The 18,878-nt window shown below is 42.9% G+C and overlaps 1 protein-coding gene across 1 annotated transcript; it reads left to right on the forward strand.

The window, feature by feature from the left end:
* The first annotated feature begins 102 nt into the window (after positions 1-102).
* WDR82 (WD repeat domain 82) lies at positions 103-18,627 on the forward strand. The gene is made up of 9 exons (XM_084292622.1): positions 103-506; positions 6,040-6,137; positions 9,090-9,156; positions 9,359-9,458; positions 11,539-11,655; positions 12,431-12,586; positions 13,008-13,077; positions 14,518-14,660; positions 15,131-18,627. Exons 1-9 carry the CDS (start codon positions 346-348, stop codon positions 15,158-15,160), a joined length of 942 nt encoding a protein of 313 aa, XP_084148748.1. The 5' UTR covers positions 103-345; the 3' UTR covers positions 15,161-18,627.
* The last annotated feature ends 251 nt before the right edge of the window (positions 18,628-18,878 follow it).

An 18,878-nucleotide genomic window follows, 5' to 3' on the forward strand; every position in this document is an offset into this window, starting at 1 on the left:
CCCCCCGGTGCCCTTCTCATTCCCAGCGGGCTGTGCGCGCGCCCCGCCGTTCTCCCCCAGGGTGCCCCGCGCGCCGCCCCTCCCTCAGGCGTTGCAGCAAGATGGCGGACACAATGAGGGGGAGCCGCCTCGCCGCCGCCTGAAGCGGCCCGGCCCGGCCCGGCCCGGCCCAGCACAGCATAGCGTAACACAACCTCAGGGCTCTGCCTGGCCCGGCTCGGCCCGGTAAGGCTCGAACCGGCCCGTCTCTCCTCACCGTAACACCGCCGGGCCCGGCCCGGCCTGGCCCGGCCCGGCCCGGCCCCGCCCCGCCCGGCTCCCCTGAGCGCCGCCGCCCTCAGCGCGATGAAGCTGACGGACAACGTGCTGCGGAGCTTCCGCGTGGCCAAGGTGTTCCGCGAGAATTCCGACAAGATCAACTGCTTCGACTTCAGCCCCAACGGCGAGACCGTCATCTCCAGCAGCGACGACGACTCCATCGTGCTCTACGACTGCCAGGAGGGAAAGTGAGTGACGGGGCCCAGCCCCGCCGGGGTCCGGGGCTGTTAACGGGCTGCTGCTGCTCCCCGCTGCTTCCTCTGGTGGTTTTAGTTGGGGCTGGGAAGCAGCAGGGTGGTGATATGCGATGGGGGACATTGGGTGAAGGGGTGAAGTGGGGTGAGGAGATGGGAGCGCAGCAGTCTGGTTGGTGTCTCTGTGCCTTATCCCTGCTAGGTTGGGGCTGGTAATTTCCCAGCTGTGATAGAGAGTTCACTAAATAGCGCTGAAGTTGAGGGGGTTTGAATCCAGTTGCATTTCCAGGCCTACAGATTGTTACAAGGACGCAAACTGAATTCTCGGGCTTCTCCAGCCGTATGTCTTGCTCATTAAAATAGTAGCAATCACTGTGATGATCAGCTTCGTTTGGCTGTTGGGTAAGCAAACTAAAAGGTTAAGAAGGTGCGATGTGTGTTCACCATACTTTACAAAAGCTTGGTGGCATTTTCAGTAAAGCCGAGTTCCCAAGTGGCACCTGGGACTGTTGTGAATAAAGGTGGTTTTCTGTGCTCCGAATGTCTTCTGGTAGTTGTATTTTTCTCTGTGAAGCACACTCGAAATGTACATCCCCAAACACTATTCAATGTCAGTTTAATCAAGTAAGATGTTTACTTACTGATACGACTTTATGCTGATGGACTAAGATGTGTTTGTTTCTCCTTGAACAGAATTACCCAGTTTTCTTTCTTTCATGAGATGGTTGTCCTGATTTATAGGTAAAACTCCAGAAATTTGCACAGCCATTGAGATATGGTGCTGCTGTTCAGAAGATAAAAGCATGCAAGCGAGACAAACAGTAGTATGCATTAGTAGTTTATGTCTTGGAAAGTAAGCAAAAGACATTTGCATTCTGTAAGCGTTGGAGCAAATGGATCCAAATGATGTTATTATTCCATTAAAAACTCAATGTTTGGATAATTCAAAGTTCTAAAAAAAAAAAAAAAAAAAAGAAAAGAGAGAGAAAGAAATGGGCATGGTTTTAATGATGGTTTTCAGTAAAAGCTGTGGCAGAGAATGGTGCTGGTCCTGGAACGGAGGATCAGAAGCTAAAGGGAACCTAGATCCCGAGCTCTTTTTTTGATGTACCATGCAATAGCAATGAAAAGTTGGGGGTGATGCAAGGAAAAGCTAAGACTAGAGATTGCATTTTCTCACTGGTACAAGTACACACTTGGCTTCTTTAAATTCTTTTACATTTTGTTTACATGTGCTGCTTGGTTTAGAGACTTAATTTTACTGGTGACTTCTTTGTGAGTGGGTGAGGGTAAAATCAGACTAGGCAGCATCACATCCATGCAGAAAGTGAAAGGAAAACAAATGTGTGTACTGTAGGAGAGAGAGTGAAAAGGACAGAGTGAAAAAGAAGTGTCTGGGAGTAGCAGGTGGTAGATGTGTCAGTGTAACGTGTATTTTCTAGTTAGCCAGGTACTCCCAACCCTCCTGCTTTTTCAAGCAGACCAAGGCTTAATGTGGTTGAAATATTACGTCCTGCATATTCTCAATTTTATAGACTGTTTTGACAGTTGTTTTATGCTTCTGTTTAGTTTGCTTGCTCTTCAGTTGAAACTTGTTGCTGTTCCCGGTCTGATACAGTGAACTTCTACTTGAAATGACTTCATTTTCATTTTTGTAAGAGTAGGTGATGTTGTACGGGTGGTTTCTGCCATGGGTTGCATTCTAGATCCTAATTATATACAACAGTAGGTTTGAGTGATGCTAATGTAGATACTATCGATTGCTTTTCCCCTTTCAAACCTGTAAAGAATAGTTTGATGGGTTGGGAGGCATTTGGTGCTTTCACGTCCATCTAGTAATGTTACATGCTTTACAGTGAGAGGGTTTGCTTTAATTAAATGTAGAAGATCAATGGCTTCCTGCTGCAGGGGGACAGGGCGGACACGTTCCATCAAGGTAACTCAGGTTTCAGGTTGTGTTTCTCTAGAGGTTATAAAATTAATTTGAAAATTGCTCCCGTACTGTCAATTGACTTCAACATTGAAGTGATTTTGAGAGGTACCTAGGGATGCAGGGCACACTTTCCCAGTGAAAAGCTGAGGCTGTGAATGATTGTTGTTGTGAGCAGTTGGTGGTTTCAGGCCTGCAGCTTTCTTTTTTCTTTATCTTAAGGGAGCATTTCAAGGCCATGGAACTCAAGCTTCCTGTTTGTTGGGTTTGGGTATGCCGTACCCTGCTTAAGCAAATGGTCTGAGAGTTAAAACTTTTTCCCATGTAAAAGTGACAACTCGTCCCAAATTGTTATGAAGAGTTCTGTTGGTTGAATTAAAAATGCAGCTGTGTTTAGTTATGGTATAGGTATGCGCTCACCTGGCTTGCTTTGTTTTGCCGTTCAGGCATACGTCATACCAATATGAGAATCGTGTTGTCAGCATAAGCAAGCCCACAGAAGTGAACTTCAGTTTCTGAATGCGTTGGGACAGTTTGAACAGTGATGTGTAGCAAAGAGCTGACAGGACGAGATCATCTCCTTGAAAGACAGATTCTCTTGTCACATCTAGTCAGAGCATAGACAAGCTTGAAAACTGTGCTGCTTCCTCACGAGCATCTGATAATTCTGGACATGAGATTCCACTTGGATTTCAAAGCGTGTAAAAAATTAAACGGTGGCTCTTTTTTAACCTGTTCTGCATCAAGAAATACTGCTGTAACAGGCTGCCTCAAAAGCATAACCAAGAGGCTTGGCTGCATCTGTGAGGGCTTAAGAATGAATGCTGGGAAGTTTCAGAATGAAATGGTGTAGGGACGTGCAGTGGTCCTTGAGACTCAAACAGGAGGCTTGTGGCTGTGAGTCTGTAACCCGGAATGATGTAACGGTGGTTCAGCTAAGGTTTAGTTTGTATTCTGGTATTGTGTACAAATTGAGAGGTGCTGGAGCTGTTCCTACATGGCTGTGGTGTTCACTGGGTGTTCAGGGAGCCTGCTTTTGGGTGATGGTTTCACCAGCAGTAGCTGTAGTAGTGATAAAAAACCAGGTATGGATGATACTACAAACCCTGCCTGCTTCATCTATTCTTTATAGCAAATTTGTCTGTAATCTCCTCAAGTACTTCACTTTGGGGATGTTGCTTGGTCTTTAAGTGGGCTGGATAGATTGACCTTAAACTTGGGTTATGGTCAGCGATTGTGATTATTTTTTTTAAAAAAATATGAATTTAGTTTCCTTGGTTTTACTTTTAAAAAGTAAATTGGAAACAGTCTGTTGTGTGGAGTGATGTGGTTTTGCTTGTATCATTTTCCATGAAAACTTCACCTTTCCTAAAACACAGAAGTACTTTCCTTCTTTTTTTTTTTTTTTTTTTTTTGGCAAGCTGGGGCTTTTTTCTATCTGTTAGTCTTTATCTCTGTGTATATTCTTTGCTTGACTTTGAGTCTTGGACTTAACATGTTGTACTCTCAGGCTTTTAAAGGATTCTTCCTCTCAGTTTAAAAATAAGGAGAAAAAAGGAGCTACGTAGAACTGTGGCATTTCTCACATTCAGAGCACACTTGTGTGTGTGTGGGTATTCTTTACTACAGTATTTTAAATAGCGTGGAGAGAGAAACTTGCTAATTCAACTACTTGGAGCTGTCACCAGCAGCAAATTGCGGGTGAAGAGTGTCCCCACATGAGAGCAGAGCTCGGCCTCCTATAAAACAGGAGCTACCAAGGTGTTTTTAGTGCTTGCTTTGCATGGCACTCCCCTAGGTTTTTTCTTCTGGTTAGACTGCTGTGTAGCCCAAAGACCTTGTACCTGACGCTCTGGGTACTGACACGGAATCCCGAAGTTTGTCTCAAGAGCTGCACTCCAGTGAATCAACGCTGCTCTGCGCGTGCTCTGTTCTCTGCCAGAGCACGCCTGCGCCTTCCCTCCTGCCAGCTCCTGTCGCCACTCTCTCCTTCAGGTGCTCCCCTGGGTGCTGTGCTGCTGCTGGTAGTTCTTGTTGTTTGTAGCAGGTCTTCCGATAATCTGCTTTTCTATTCTGAACAGAGCTTCTAAGCTTTAAACTTTTCATGGATAAGGGAAAGCCAGAATAGACATGAGTCTTAGTACGGTTTTTTAACTAACAAAATTGGTCAACAGCATAGCTGACATAGCTACAAAAACAGCGTAGGGAAGTATGTCAGGTATAAAATTATAGGATTTCATTGTCCAAATTCAAATTTTGTGTTTTAAAGTACGTGATGTATGTACAGTTCTAAATTTGTACCATGTTTGCATCTGTGATGCTTCTGAAACAGTGATACACAGGAAGAAACTGAGGAAGAATCTGTTGGGATTTGGTACAGGTGGTGTAGGTGGAAACCTGTCCCCAGCAAGCCCATTTGAAGTAAAGCCCCACGACTGCTGCTGTTTAAGAATCAGTCTGTAAGAATTGATGTCTGTTTTAGTCCTGATAGGCCAAGTCTCTAACTCCTCCTCTTGTCTGGGTGTGTCATTTTGGGGCTGATGGAAACAAGGGAACGGCTGAGCATTTCAGCAATACCTTGTCTGAGGGGGCAGTCTGCTGAACTCTTCTTTGGCAGTAGCATTGGCTTAAACTGCTCCAGTTGCTCAATTCCATTCCCGTGCTGTCATCTTCTGTTTGCATTAGTAAAACATTGGCCTGAGCAATAATGAGAGTTACCAATTTCAGGATTCAAAATACAATCTCTTCCGGGAGTTACTGTTTCTAATGCTGCTCAGTACCTGTGATGGTTCACTGCCCAGCTCAGGAACCACTGTGCTGCCTCAGCTGAGAAAGAAAGAGGAAGGAGCACAGTGGAGAACCAGCACCACATTTCAGTACTGCCACTTCTGAAAGATACTTACTGAACTGCTGCTTCTATGTTTGCTTTGCAGTTTAATTTTCTTTTACTGCAGTACATCACTTGCATACTGGACCTTTAAAAACACAGTTTTTTATGTCTTTTTTTCTCTAGAATGTCTCTAATTCTGTCATGTAATGTTACACTTGAGTTTTGTGCTTAATTAAGATAGGATTTGAGTACAATTCTGCAGCAGTCTGAGAGCCACTCTGTTACCAGTGCTTTTCTTATATTGCTGCTATGCACTTGTTTGTATTAATACCAAGAAGTCCTATTCTGAATGAGACACTTTGCTCTAGGTTTTGAGCTAGCATAGAATGAAAAGACAAATTCTGAATCTAAAATATGCAGCAAATGGACTAGAGATTTGGAAGGGCAAGGTACAGTGCAGCTTGACATTAAGGGCTTCTTAAGGTAGCTGTTCCAACTCTTTATAGTAGACATTAGGGGGGGATTTTTAAAGGAAATTAAGTGAATTTTGTGGGCATCATGGGGAACTTAAGTCTAGGGATGGTCTTGGAAAGTACCAAGGTGCTTGTTTGAAAATGAAATATAAATGCTTTTCTTTGTATAGAAACATCTGACTTCTTGGAACAATCCTGTAATACGGTAATGAAAACAGGCACTGTCAGTGTGAGCAGTTTCGGTTTGAGCTTTTTGTTGCAGTGAGTACAATTATTTCTGCTTCCTTCTGACAGACCAAAGAGAACGTTGTACAGTAAGAAGTATGGGGTGGACCTCATCAGATACACGCACGCAGCCAACACTGTCGTGTACAGCTCCAACAAAATAGATGGTAAGTGATCCACTGCAGGTCAGCATTTTTAATCTCTGTACACTTGAAATTACAAGCTTAGATAAACAGCACAAAAGAGCTGTAAAAAAAACTTAGAGCAACTTTTAAGTGATGAGCACGCTGTCTGAGATGGGATTTAATGTTCAACTCTAATGCACGCCTCAGTGAAAGTCCCTCAAGCATACCGACATGAGTCATGTTGCTGCAGCATCACAGTGCTTAGGCATGGTTAGTGAGGTAAAAATCAGTTCTTGACTCTGGGGAGCTGAGAAAAATAAGAACTCAAAATTCACTTCGCTGTTTGATACCAGTATAGTCAGTCAGCTTGTGTGCCTTACTTTCTTCCTCCTGTGAAACGCTGAAGGAGGAGAATGAGGCCAAAAGGTGGGCTTAGCGCTATAGCTCTGCCTGGTACACTGGCAAGTCAGCTGCAAAGGAAGGGTTTTTCTGTTCTTCTGCAGCAGGGAGGGCAGGAAAATCAGGTAACTGCAAATCACTGGACAAGTCTGGAGGAGAGCTCTTCTGAGATGGGGCTACTGAACAGGAGCAAAGCTCACTGCTTTTTTATGTAATAGGCATAGACAAAGCACTGGTTTCCATGTCATATTTCCCACAGTCACTGTCTGTGATGGCTACATTCTGTAAATCAGCGACATCAAACGGCTTTATAGAGCCTCGTGACAGACTCTCTGTTAATGTAAGGATTCAAGTTTAATTTGACTTTCAAATAAAAGGACATGTATAAATAGATCGTTAATCCTTCCATATGGCAACGCTTCTTCCCAAAGCTGGAACCAGCTAGGGTCAGTCAGTTCTTCAAATTCCATCTCGCTGTTGACATCTAACTGTTCTTCAGTGACCAAGTGTCTTAGCACAGCACTTCATAAATTGTTTCTAACATTGTATTTGTAAACTCTATTTCTGGGATAGTAGTTCTGTTTCACAGCCTGCTTACTGTTTTTTATTATGGTACTTAGTTATGTAGCAGTTCTGACTTGGTTGTTATTTTAATTTACAATTAATTAATGATTAACAATGGAATCAACAGTTCTTAATGCTATTTTGCATTTGAAGTTTTTGTTTATAAGCATTGGTAAGTCTTTGAGGAATCAAAACTTAGAATGTGTTGATTCTGAATTAAAACGTAATAAATACTGAATTGGAACGAAATAAAAAGATAGAATGTGAAAGTATATCTAAATGAAATAAAAACAAAAGTGCATTCTGTAGGATTCCAGACGCTCAGTAGTCTCTAATAGAGGTAAATATGTGGTAGCCCTTCCTGCAGTTTTGGGAAGGATAAATAAACTGAGGAACATGTAGGACTGCTGCTGCTTGCTCCCAAGCATTTTCTGCATGTTGGAATTGCTACCAATCCATTTATTTCTGAAGACTTCCTCAGGACCTTCGAATCAAGTTCCGCTTGCCTGATTCCAGGCTGAGGTAGTAGTTTGTACAGTTTGAGGGTCTATGATACCACCCGGTACAGGAGATAACTGTACAGGCCACTGCCTTGCCTGGGACAGAGCGCTGGCAACAAAATGGATCACGCGATTGCAGTTCCCAAGGGCTTCCTCTTTTGCCAAGAAATCTGCATGGGTACTGTGGAAATCAGGTAACGATGGGTCTCACGGGAAGAAGTACAGATGTACTTTAACAGCGTGCTTGAAGCAGGTTGGTTCTTATGATGGAATGTGATGCTGATCTTAGGGATTTGTGTTTTGGATAGCCACCCAAGGTCACACAGAGGCTTTCAGAACAGTGTGTCACCTGCATTATCTCTCCTGCTTGATCAGCCAGCCTTAATTTTATTGGCAAATGCTGGAGGATGCTTTGGAACTCTGATCTCAGTTTGATGTGAAATTTCAGGCAAAAATGGTAATGTCTTCAGAGACCACATTTTGCAAAATGACCCTTTCAAAAAAAAAAAAACAAAAAAACGAACATTGTAGCCCTTACGAGTGTTAAAGTGCTCCTTGCATATTGCATCCTGTTGACTCTTGTTCTCCTGAGTCAAAAGCAAAAATGTCCTTTTCCTTCAGTTTCCTTGGAGCCTCTTGTTACAGCAGCATGGAGTCTCTCAGCACTGTATGGAGCACATGCATCATGCCAATCTTTTCCATCCAGCAGTAGCTTAAACTAGTTTCCTTTAATTAGCATTAGAAATGATTTTGATGCTGTTAGTCCTTCCTTCTGAAAGCTGCTTTCAGATGTCAGATGTTTAGCTTTTCGCTCCTGTTTCACTGCTCAAATGCATCTGCGTAGAAAGGTTTAAAAAAATTACCTCTGTGCTCTAATATGTCATCAAATTGCTTTCTCTTAGAAGGATTTATTTGAATCTTGGACTAAAGTCTCAACAATGTCTTCCAAAATTCTGGGCTACTCTTAGTATGTTAGTCTTCATTCAGAATAAAGTCATCAGTTGGGAAATAGTGCTGCTCTCGTTTAATTTTTGAAATGATCTTGTCCTGGTTTTCAAGTTTATATTTTCTCCTTTGTGGATAAATTCACATATTTCCTAAGCTTACTGTTCAGTTGGAGACTTACTTGATGGATAGGTATGTAGGTAAAACAGCAATATTCATTCTGTAAAGCAAAAAATAAAAATGTTATCAACTTGAAATGTCCTGATTTTGTGAGAATGAGGGAATAAAACCTATTGGTGCTTTTAATTTGAGCAACTTTGAGATTGACATGTAACAATCACATGAAGGTTTGTCTTTAAGATGTAATACGACTTCAGGCTGCGGGAAGTATCCTTCCTGGTGCTTGACTTCCTCTTCTGCCTTGGAAACTTGTTTGTTTGAGGTCTGACTTGAAATCAAATGACCAGACTTACTCACTGTGGCAAAACTGCTGTTGCTGTGGAGAGCAACTTTACTGTGTGACAGCTTTTTTGGATAAGGTTATGCTCATGGGGTACTAAAGCTTATGGTTTGTTTATGGTTTCAGATACAATCCGATACCTCTCGCTGCATGACAACAAGTACATTCGGTATTTCCCGGGGCATACCAAAAGGTAAGCTGTGGCTTGGGGACAATACAGGAGAAATTGAAATAATGCCTGTGATGAGCTTGAATTGTGTTGTGCTCAATTTACTCTGGTTTTTGCTTTGTAGAACTGTTCTTGGCAGTTATGGGCTTATACACAGCTGGTGGGTTAAGTGTTGCTCCATTAACTCCTTTCCTCTGTCTTTGAGGCATGTTCTTCTGTGTTGCAGAGTGGTCGCCCTTTCAATGTCTCCAGTGGACGATACTTTTATTTCTGGGTCCCTTGATAAAACTATTCGCCTTTGGGATCTCCGCTCTCCAAATTGCCAGGTACAGTATCAAATTCATGTGCCTGCTCTGTGTGTTGTGTTTTCAGTTAGAAGGATGCAGAATGGATGCATGCTTGTTAGGATACAAAACTACTACTGCTGATGTATTGTTAACACCTTCCCAGAATGCTGGAGGAGTCCAGATCAAAAAAAAAAAAAAAAAAACACTCCTCTGAAATCCTTAAATATGTCACATTGTGTAACACCAATCACTTCCACCTATGTCTCTGTGCTGGAGAGGCACTGGGAAGAGCAAGAAGTAACACCCACAGCTGATGAAACGAGAAGGTCTGGGTATTATCAGCTTGTTAATCAGGCTGTGTCTCTCCTGGGTTGGGAAAGGTAACAGAAGGGGCATTGGGAGATGCATTTCAAATGTTCATAGTGCAGTTGTTTAAATTGTCTTGATGCAATTAAGTTTGATGAAGAAACAGCTGATATGAAGTAACATAGCAGCAATATGGTCTACCCACTCCTCCTATCACCTTTATTGTTCATCAGACCTGTCCCTCAGCAGAGGCAGCTTCATTAAAGCAAGGCAAAACCCTATGTATTTTTATTTATTTTGATAGAGTAGGTTTCTGTATCATTTAGTGGAAATGAGCTTGCACATAATTAAAAAATAAATAAATAAAAATCCAAGCTGGCAGCAGGTGGCAAGAAAATAAGACTGGCAGTAAATCTCCACCTTTCAGTGGTGATGAGCTGTTTTGTCAGTTCCCTATAGGTCATACCATAGCACTGTATGCTCATCTCACTGAGACCACCCATAAGAGGGCTAGTTACTGATCTCAGGTGTTGTAACCTTTATTTCCTTTTGCATTTACAGCTACGTTTCTCACAAAATAGTTTTAGTGGCCCTAAAAATAACCATTTTCTAACTAGAGATTTTAATTTTGCCTGTCTGTGGGAGTGTGCCTTTAACGTGAACGTATAAGCTTGCTTTGGAATGAATCTCAGTCTTGAAGTTGCAACAGATGCCTAGGTTGTAAATTTGGTGGCAGCTCTGTGATTTACACTAGTGTTTGAAGTTTTAAGAATAGTAAAACCGAGGCTTGTAATTAGAAGCTGCATCCAGCAGAGGTTGGGAAATGGGTTGAGGAAGTGTTACTTGTAATATTCCATTTGCCCATCAGATGGCAGACACAGTGGCTTGAAACATGATCGTGAAACCTCAAGGATGTCCCGATTTTGGGGGTCCTGAGCATTTTCTAGCTTACTGCCCAGCCTTCAGAGATGTCAGGGAGAAAGTAACCTAAATTAGAAAAAAGAAGTAGTAAAAGCTACTGAGGAACGGTATTTCAGAAATTCAGAAACTTAAGTGTGTTGTTGACTTTAATCAACAGTGGCATAAAAACATTTGGCTAACACATAGGCCTGCCAGTCAGTATACCAAAAATCAGAATAATTTGGGTTGGAAGGGTCCTTCTCATTGGAAGGACACCCCCAAGTCTTTCTCATTAGGGCTGTATATATAAATAACGTATATACATAGATCATATATCTCAGGTCTTTTCTAATGTCAATGAAGGAAAAATTCTCATTAAAAGTAAGCCATAAAAATAGGTAAGGTCTGATAGCTTCCAGACAGTATGAGTTTTCATTAAGCTGGTATGGAAAGTTCAGTGGTGGTGTTTACCAGAGCTGTTTCAACTTGCTTCCAAAATACCTTTTTTTTTCCTCCTTTTTCACAACCATAATTGGTAGCACATCACTATCGTTTCCAGCAGCAGTGGTTTGTGGAACTGCCTGATACGATTGCTGATACAGCCACAACATCCCCCCTTCTCAATATACTTTTTGAGTATGACAGTTCTAATGAGATCTTGATTTGTTCCAAGGTAACCTTTGTCATTGCAGCAAACTGGAAGCTCTGTGTGATGATATGAAATAGTCAAGTTGCTTTTGAGAAGCTGACTTTGAAACTTCATAAAACCTCAGTATTCATAATTGAAATTCAGTCATTCCACCTGTAGTCTGCTGTCCTGCTTATGTCCAGCTCACAGTGGGCTCTCCAAAGGTGCTGGTAGAAATGCAAATATCAGCTCAGCAAAGTAACTTGGAGTTCCTTTGTTCTGTAGGGTTTAATGCACCTCCAGGGGAAACCTGTGTGTTCTTTTGACCCAGAAGGCTTGATTTTTGCAGCTGGTGTCAATTCAGAAATGGTGAAGCTTTATGATCTCCGCTCTTTTGACAAGGTGAGCTGTTGCGAGGACATTTGTTGTCGACGGAAGGAAGACACAGACGCTCAATATGAGTGATCAGTGAACTTCGATTTATTGGATAGCTCAGTCGTCTTTTATCTAATTCAATATAATTAGCTCATACATATTGCAAAAGCTAAGCTCATGATTGGTTAGTGCATTTCTTTATTTTATCAGCTAGTTTCTCACTCCCATCAACCGAAATAACACAGTTAGTACTTTCCCAGACCACCAACAGATACCATGTTCTTGTACCTGAAACCTCCCTGAAACCTCCCAGATTTTACGTACTTTCTCAGACTCATTTACGCACTTTCTCAGACTCATATGAGCTGCATTCGATACTTTGTTAGCTCGCGACCTCCTAGTTGCTCAACATTCACATGACCTACTTCACTTAACCATTCCTCCACAGTGAGCTACCCTAACTTAATTTCCTACACTTTTTAGCTTGTGAGAAGTAAAAAAACTCAGTGCTCAGAGACTTGTTTTGTTTGCTCCAGCTTGCTATCTGCCGTGTCCCTACTTGGCACCTAGAGAGTTTTTGGTTGGTGCATGTCTAATAGACAGAGACGTCACCAGTTCCTGAAATCTACTTTTGAACCCAATGTTAAAGTTCATATCCGCTAACTCCAACCTGTTCCAACAGGGTTTAGGCTTTGTCATTGTTCTTTTCTTTTTTCATTTCATATCGTTTCTTTCTGAGCTAAGGTTAAAAGTGGATTAATGTTCCACTAATGCATCATATTCCTCCTTTTTTTCTTTGAAGGGGCCGTTTGCTACATTTAAGATGCAGTACGACCGAACGTGTGAGTGGACAGGCCTGAAGTTCAGTAACGATGGCAAACTCATCCTTATATCAACTAACGGAGGCTTCATTCGACTGATTGATGCCTTTAAAGGAGCTGTCCTGCACACGTTTGGGGTGAGCATGTTGTATGTGTTACCTGCTTGGAATTTGGCATTAGGTGCTGGTCTGGGATGAGATGAACACAATGATAAATAAGTAGGATTTTTTTTGAGATCTTCTGGGCTGTGTCTCAGTCTCCTGTACAGGTACAAAAGGCAGTTGTTTGCCAGCTGGCTGGTCTTCTAATTTATTTTGGTTGTTAGTCATTCTTTGAAGCTTTATTTCCCCATTGAAGGCTAGTGCTGTACCTCTTCTTTGTGCAGGTTTCTGCTTTCTCATCAGTGAGGGCAAATAAATTTAGGCACGTTATGACAAAAAGCAGCAGCCTTCCAGCCCACCTGCATGCAGAGCTCTGCAGTATCATAGAGGGGGGTTTGCCCTTTGGTTGTGAGCTTACTGAACACTCTACCATACATTCTCCTGTTTTGTGCCACAGGGATACAACAATAGTAAGGCTGTCACGCTGGAGGCGTCATTCACACCAGACTCTCAGTTCATCATGATAGGTAAGACACTTCTTTGAAGAAATTTAAGTGCTCTTAAATTGTCTGTTTTTTTTCAGGCCTCCAATTGTGTCTTTGTTGGGAAACAAAGTAAATAATACAATGCAGCTGTAAGCCCCCTTTAGGTTGGCAGGAATATTCTGTTTCATTAGTCACTTACTCTTTGAGAATGAAATTTACATGAGCCTGTATATGTCTTGGCAAAACTTTATTTTGTTCTAGCTGAGAACTTCCTCACTGTGGAGAAGAAGAGATTGTTCCTACTTTCTTCAACCTGATGTTTAGTCTGTCTCTGGAGGGCACTTTATTGCATAAATTTACCTTCATATTGTGGCCTTCCAAATGAAAATTTTGGTGGAAAAAGTTCCAAAATTCTTTTCTGTTCAAGTTTTAAATACGGTTAAGTTGTAACTTGCACTCCTTAATTTTTCAAACCTGAAAGGCCACGTGTGTAAATAGAGAAGCATATGAAAACAAGTCCTACGAGGAGCGGCTGAGGGAGCTGGGCTTGTTCAGCCTGGAGAAGAGGAGGCTCAGGGGTGACCTTATCGCTCTTTTTAGGTACCTCAAGGGAGGCTGTAGCGAGGTGGGGGTTGGCCTGTTCTCCCACGTGCCTGGTGACAGGACGAGGGGGAATGGGCTTAAGTTGAGCCAGGGGAGTTTTAGGTTAGATGTTAGGAAGAACTTCTTCACTGAAAGGGTTGTGAGGCACTGGAACAGGCTGCCCAGGGAAGTGGTGGAGTCACCATCCCTGGAAGTCTTCAAAAGACGTTTAGATGTAGAGCTTAGGGATATGGTTTAGTGGAGGGCTGTTAGCGTTAGGTTGGAGGTTGGACTCGATGACCTTGAGGTCTCTTCCAACCTAGAAAATTCTGTGATTCTGTGATTCTGTGAATTCCATGCGTTTTATTGGGAATATGATTTGAAAGGAGTGAAATGAAGCTAAACTGCAAAAATGTTAAGCACCCAGCTTCAGAATTCATCCTGAAAATAGTAGTGTTTGTAAAACGACATTTTGAAGTGAGAAAACCTACCTTGTTGTTGTAATTTTGGGAGTCCACATCTCCATTGAACTTCTGGTATTTGGCATAGTGCACTGAAAGCTTCAATGGAAAGCCTTTGATTTGATTCTGTGCCTACCTAATGAAATACTTATCTAGTTCTGTGCCTGAACTGAGAACTTGTATGAACAGTGATTCTTACACACAGATTTTGTCCTCTCCTATGTCAGTGCAAGTTGACAAGGGTCTTTCCTCCTTACGTGGTTGGTGTCAGCTCTGGTTTTCAAATGAGTGACTGTGGCTGTTAATGTCTTTGCCAGAATAGTTTTGCACTGCATTGGGTCTCCATGGTGCAAAGATACAAACCTTATGTTTGAATACAGATGTGTGCTGGCCTCTCCAATATATCTTGTGCATCTTGTTTTCCCACTCCTGTCTGTAGGGTCAGAGGATGGGAAGATCCACGTATGGAACGGGGAAAGCGGGATGAAAGTGGCTGTGCTGGATGGGAAACACACAGGTCCTATAACCTGTCTGCAGTTCAACCCCAAATTCATGACTTTTGCTAGTGCATGTTCAAATATGGTAAGTTCCTCCTAGTTTGATGATGTGCTGACCCTTTTGGAAAGGAATCTCAAAGTTCTGTGCCACCGATGGGCATTACCTTGGGCTTTTGGTGACAGCCAGGCCTCTGTCATGCCTTGGCTGCACCTTACCTGGTGGGTAGGTACATGGGGCAGAACACCAGATACTGGCAAGAAAACAGGGGCATGAAGATGGGGCAGTGAATGAATGTGCCAGCAGAAGCATGAGTGTTTCGGTTGCTGGACATCGCTGATATTTTCATTCTGCAGAAGACTGGCTTGCTCTGGAGAATGTGCAAGGCAAACCAAACCAGTCTAAGAAAGGATTTAAAGCCCTGGGAGGGTGTCCCTGCATCTCCACTAGTTTTCTGCCTGAGCAGTTATGGAAGGGAGCAGTGAGCACTTCCTGACTTGTTCTGTAAGAGATTTGTATTCTGCTCTGTAAAAGATGTTCTTTCTTTCCTTTTGTAGGCCTTTTGGTTGCCAACCATTGATGACTAATTCCTACACTGCGGCTACTGTCAGATGACTTTCCATACTGCTAACAGCAGCATATTCTTGCAAGGATAGTATTGGAATTGCCTACATCTCCTAGACTGTGCTCCTATTCCTATGTATGTTTCCGTATGTCTTACATTATTGGCTGCATTCCTTTCCAAGGACTCCTCCACTTGACCTCCTAGTGTGCTCCGAAGTACCACGCAATGCTTTCTTACCTTCCAGTCCATGCCCAGCAGGCTTCAGCTGAAGTTGGAACTGGCACAGTATTATTTTTGAGAGCAGTGGAGACTACTGTATTTACAAAATGCTTGTGGCAGGTTTTAAGCTGTAATTGTTCGTTCTTCTGTAAGTGCACAAGGCAATTGATGTTCCGAGGTGGATTGTGCAGTTACTTCCCCTAAGTGCACGTTTTTTACATCTGGGATCTCTGTTTCACTGCAGCCCACAGATGGAAAGTTACTTCTGTGCCAAATGTGAACACTGACGATTTTCAACTCAAATAGCAGATGCTGAAGCCTCTTGCAGTTGAACACATGCTGAGAGTGGGTGACTAAATTTACATCATACATCCTATCATCCTTTTTTGGCGATTTAGCATGCAACAAACCATGCAGTTTTTTTTCCACTGCCGGAGCTTGAAGAAGCCTCCCTGCTGTTTGCTGTGCCAGCATCCCGAAGGGCGCACACAGTACTGATGAGGTCTGGTCAGTGTCCCAAGCAATAAAGGAGTCTGTCAGCAGGAAGATGGAGAAACCAAACTGAGACTGAAAGCACAGTCTGCCTGTGTATCTTCCTTATGTATCATCTTGGCTGATCTTGTAAATAATGTGGGGGGAGGGCAGTGGGAATGGGCCATATTTTTTTACTTTTAGATATTAAAGAACTTGATGTGGGCCAGTATTGTGGGGTGTCTAGGCTGTTTACCTTACCTACCTACCAATGCAATTTTCCCCTCCTGGTTTGTAAATAAGCTCCGTTAAATTAAGCCCTGACTCTGGGCTTAGACCTGTATCCCTTTGATGCCAACAGCATGCGGTTAGTTCATTATGCATTTTGTTAACAGGGTTTGCAGGTTTTCAGCCCCAAAAGAGCGATGCCTCCTTTGTTAGATGGGGTTGCTTTTAAAAGAAATTTAACACAGTCGTGGTGGTTTCTCTCTGCTGTGGCCCTGCGCCAAGGGAGATGGGAGGGACGTGCTCTCCTGCTCCAGAGGGGCTCAGTGGCAAGTGGTACAGAAATGTTGGCAAGCCAGTCTTCAGGCCTGGTTCCAGGTTCTTTCTCCTCAAATACTGCTGATTAGATGCATCCAGCGGTAGGCCACGAGAGGCTCAGCAATGTGGCATTCATTATTCATTGTATTCTTACCTTTCTCAGCATGCTTGATTTTATATCCTGGGTCACAGCTTGGGAAGTCCATTCTTTCCCTCGCTGTCACACGTACGTGCCCGCTCCCAAATGCAAAATGCTGGCAAGGTGGCAGACAGTAATGGGCATGTTCTCCGTGCTCTCAAGCTTCAGTCCGTACAGGAAAACAGTGCTCGAGCATTTTGCCTTAGTTCAGCTGTGTCTTCCGTATTACACCAACATTCATCTCAGCTGTGAGGCCCTGTGTATAATTCACAACATCTCTCTCCGCAAGTAAATTGGCTTATAGAACAGCTTCTGGTTTGCTTTTCCTTGCCCTCTTTCCCTTTTTTTTTGTTTTTTGTTTTTCAGCCCTTGTCAAGTGGAAATGTGCTGTGCTAAGAGCTGGGGATTTGGAACGAGTGTTCTCCACTGCCAGTTCCTTTAAAGCAGCAGTACACACCGAGCTGCAGTGTCTGCCTGGGACAGTTGTCAGAAAGACTGCTGTGCACGAGGCAGCCTGATAAACTTGATGTTTGAATTGATGCTGTGGTTGGTTTCTGCTAAGGCTCTGTGGCTTGCCTACCCTAATGCTCTTGCACATATTTAGAGCCATTTCTAATGGCATCACCTGTGATGTGAGTGTCCTTCCCCCGGAGTGGAGGACTGAAGGGAGCAATGGAACAGTGCTTATGATCTCACCAAGATATTCGGCTGTTAGAGTTGTAGATGAGAGAGATTCATGCTGCCACACCAGCATCCCTCTTCCCAGCGTGTACTGTCCCACCAGCACTTATAAATGCCCAGGGCGAAGGGAGATGGGTATCTCAGTCCTCACGGCTGACAAGGTTTCCACAGCCACCTCTTAAGCTCAGTGTTGTTGCACTTCAGGCTGCTTGGTGCTATTTTACCATTGTCAGTGTTCTGTAAGCAGCCGTGTTTTGCAGTGGTTTGTAACATACAGCTCTTTGGGGTTTGTAGTGCATTTTAACAGTTTGACTTTCAGTAGCAAATGGTCTTTCAGGGTTTTAAAGTCTGATGCCTGAAGAAGTGAATGGATACCCCCCCAGATGTTTTTTTCCTGTTATTTTTAACAGGAAAGCATTTGGAAATCTGTTACTCTAAAAATGTTCTTTGCTGATGTGGTTTGAGTGCTTGTCTAAGAAACGTTCAGTTCTCTTCTGCTTGCAGTGTTGTAAACTTTGTGTGCATTGCGGCATGAAATCTTTTAAAAAGAGGACCAAAGGACCAATCTAGAAGGACATACAGATTAAGAATATCAGTAGCATTCTGGAGTGATGATAAATTCACGGGTTTATGCACAACACCACACTATAATGCTCAGTTCAAAGTTAAAACTGAATGCTTTCCTGAGGCCTGCTGCCACCCACACAGAGGTAAAGACATTTTTATTAGTCAATACAGCAGTGAGTGTTTTCCATTTGCCTTTAAAAGAGGGAAATGTGCCAAGGAGTGTCAAGAAACTTCAGTATTGAGCATTCCTAGACTAGGTGAATAAAGGTTTTGGCTTCCAGCTTCTACGTGCTTCTCTAAAAGTATCAGGACTGTGCTTCCCGTGCTCTTCCTGGCACCCAGCTAATGAGAAACATACCTCATTAACAACAGCACTCCTGAATGCAGCGGTGTCCACACTTCTGTAAAACCAAGCAGGAAACAGCATTCTGTGCCCCACCACCCAAATTGGAGATCTTTAAGAGGAACCCTCTGTTTTTGGGGATGTAATAAAAATGAGGGGGAAGCGAGACTCAACAGCCCACCCCTGAACGAGTGATGTTGGCTGAGCTCATCTGCGTGGGCTGTAGGAGACTTGGTCTTTCTGACTTCTTGAGGCTCCCACATCCTTGGTTAATGTCCCAGCTACTGCTCTGGAGGACATGGAAGCACTTGAGTGAACAAATTTGGAAGCAGCAGTGTGTCTTTCCCAGTGCTGCTTCTGACTATATTTGCACTTTAAGAGTCTCCTGTTGAGAAGAAGCTGGTCTCTTTGGTTACGAGCTGGTATTGTAAATTTTACTGCTAGGTGGTATCTGCAGATGAGTGTAAATACATGAAGTCAAATTATTCTTTGTCACAAAATATTACATATGTGGAAAATTCAATATTGTGGCTGTTACCAATAAATATTTTGTAGACAGATTGCTGAGTGCTGTAAATTCTGCCTTTGTCTGGTGTGGTATGACTTGCTGGTTTCATAGAGGGGAGTGGGAGAAATCTATTTTAAAAGTCTCATTTAGTTTGGAAAGTCAGAAGTTGTGCAGTGCAAGCTGAGGCTCTAAAGCTATTCCTATATAACCTTAAGAGGATTTTCTTGCTGAGAAATGTATTGGGATAGGGAAGTGGTCTTGTTGAGGTA

Source organism: Netta rufina (genome assembly GCF_964035555.1).
Source record: "Netta rufina genome assembly, chromosome: 10".
NCBI classification, from domain to species: Eukaryota; Metazoa; Chordata; class Aves; order Anseriformes; family Anatidae; genus Netta; species Netta rufina.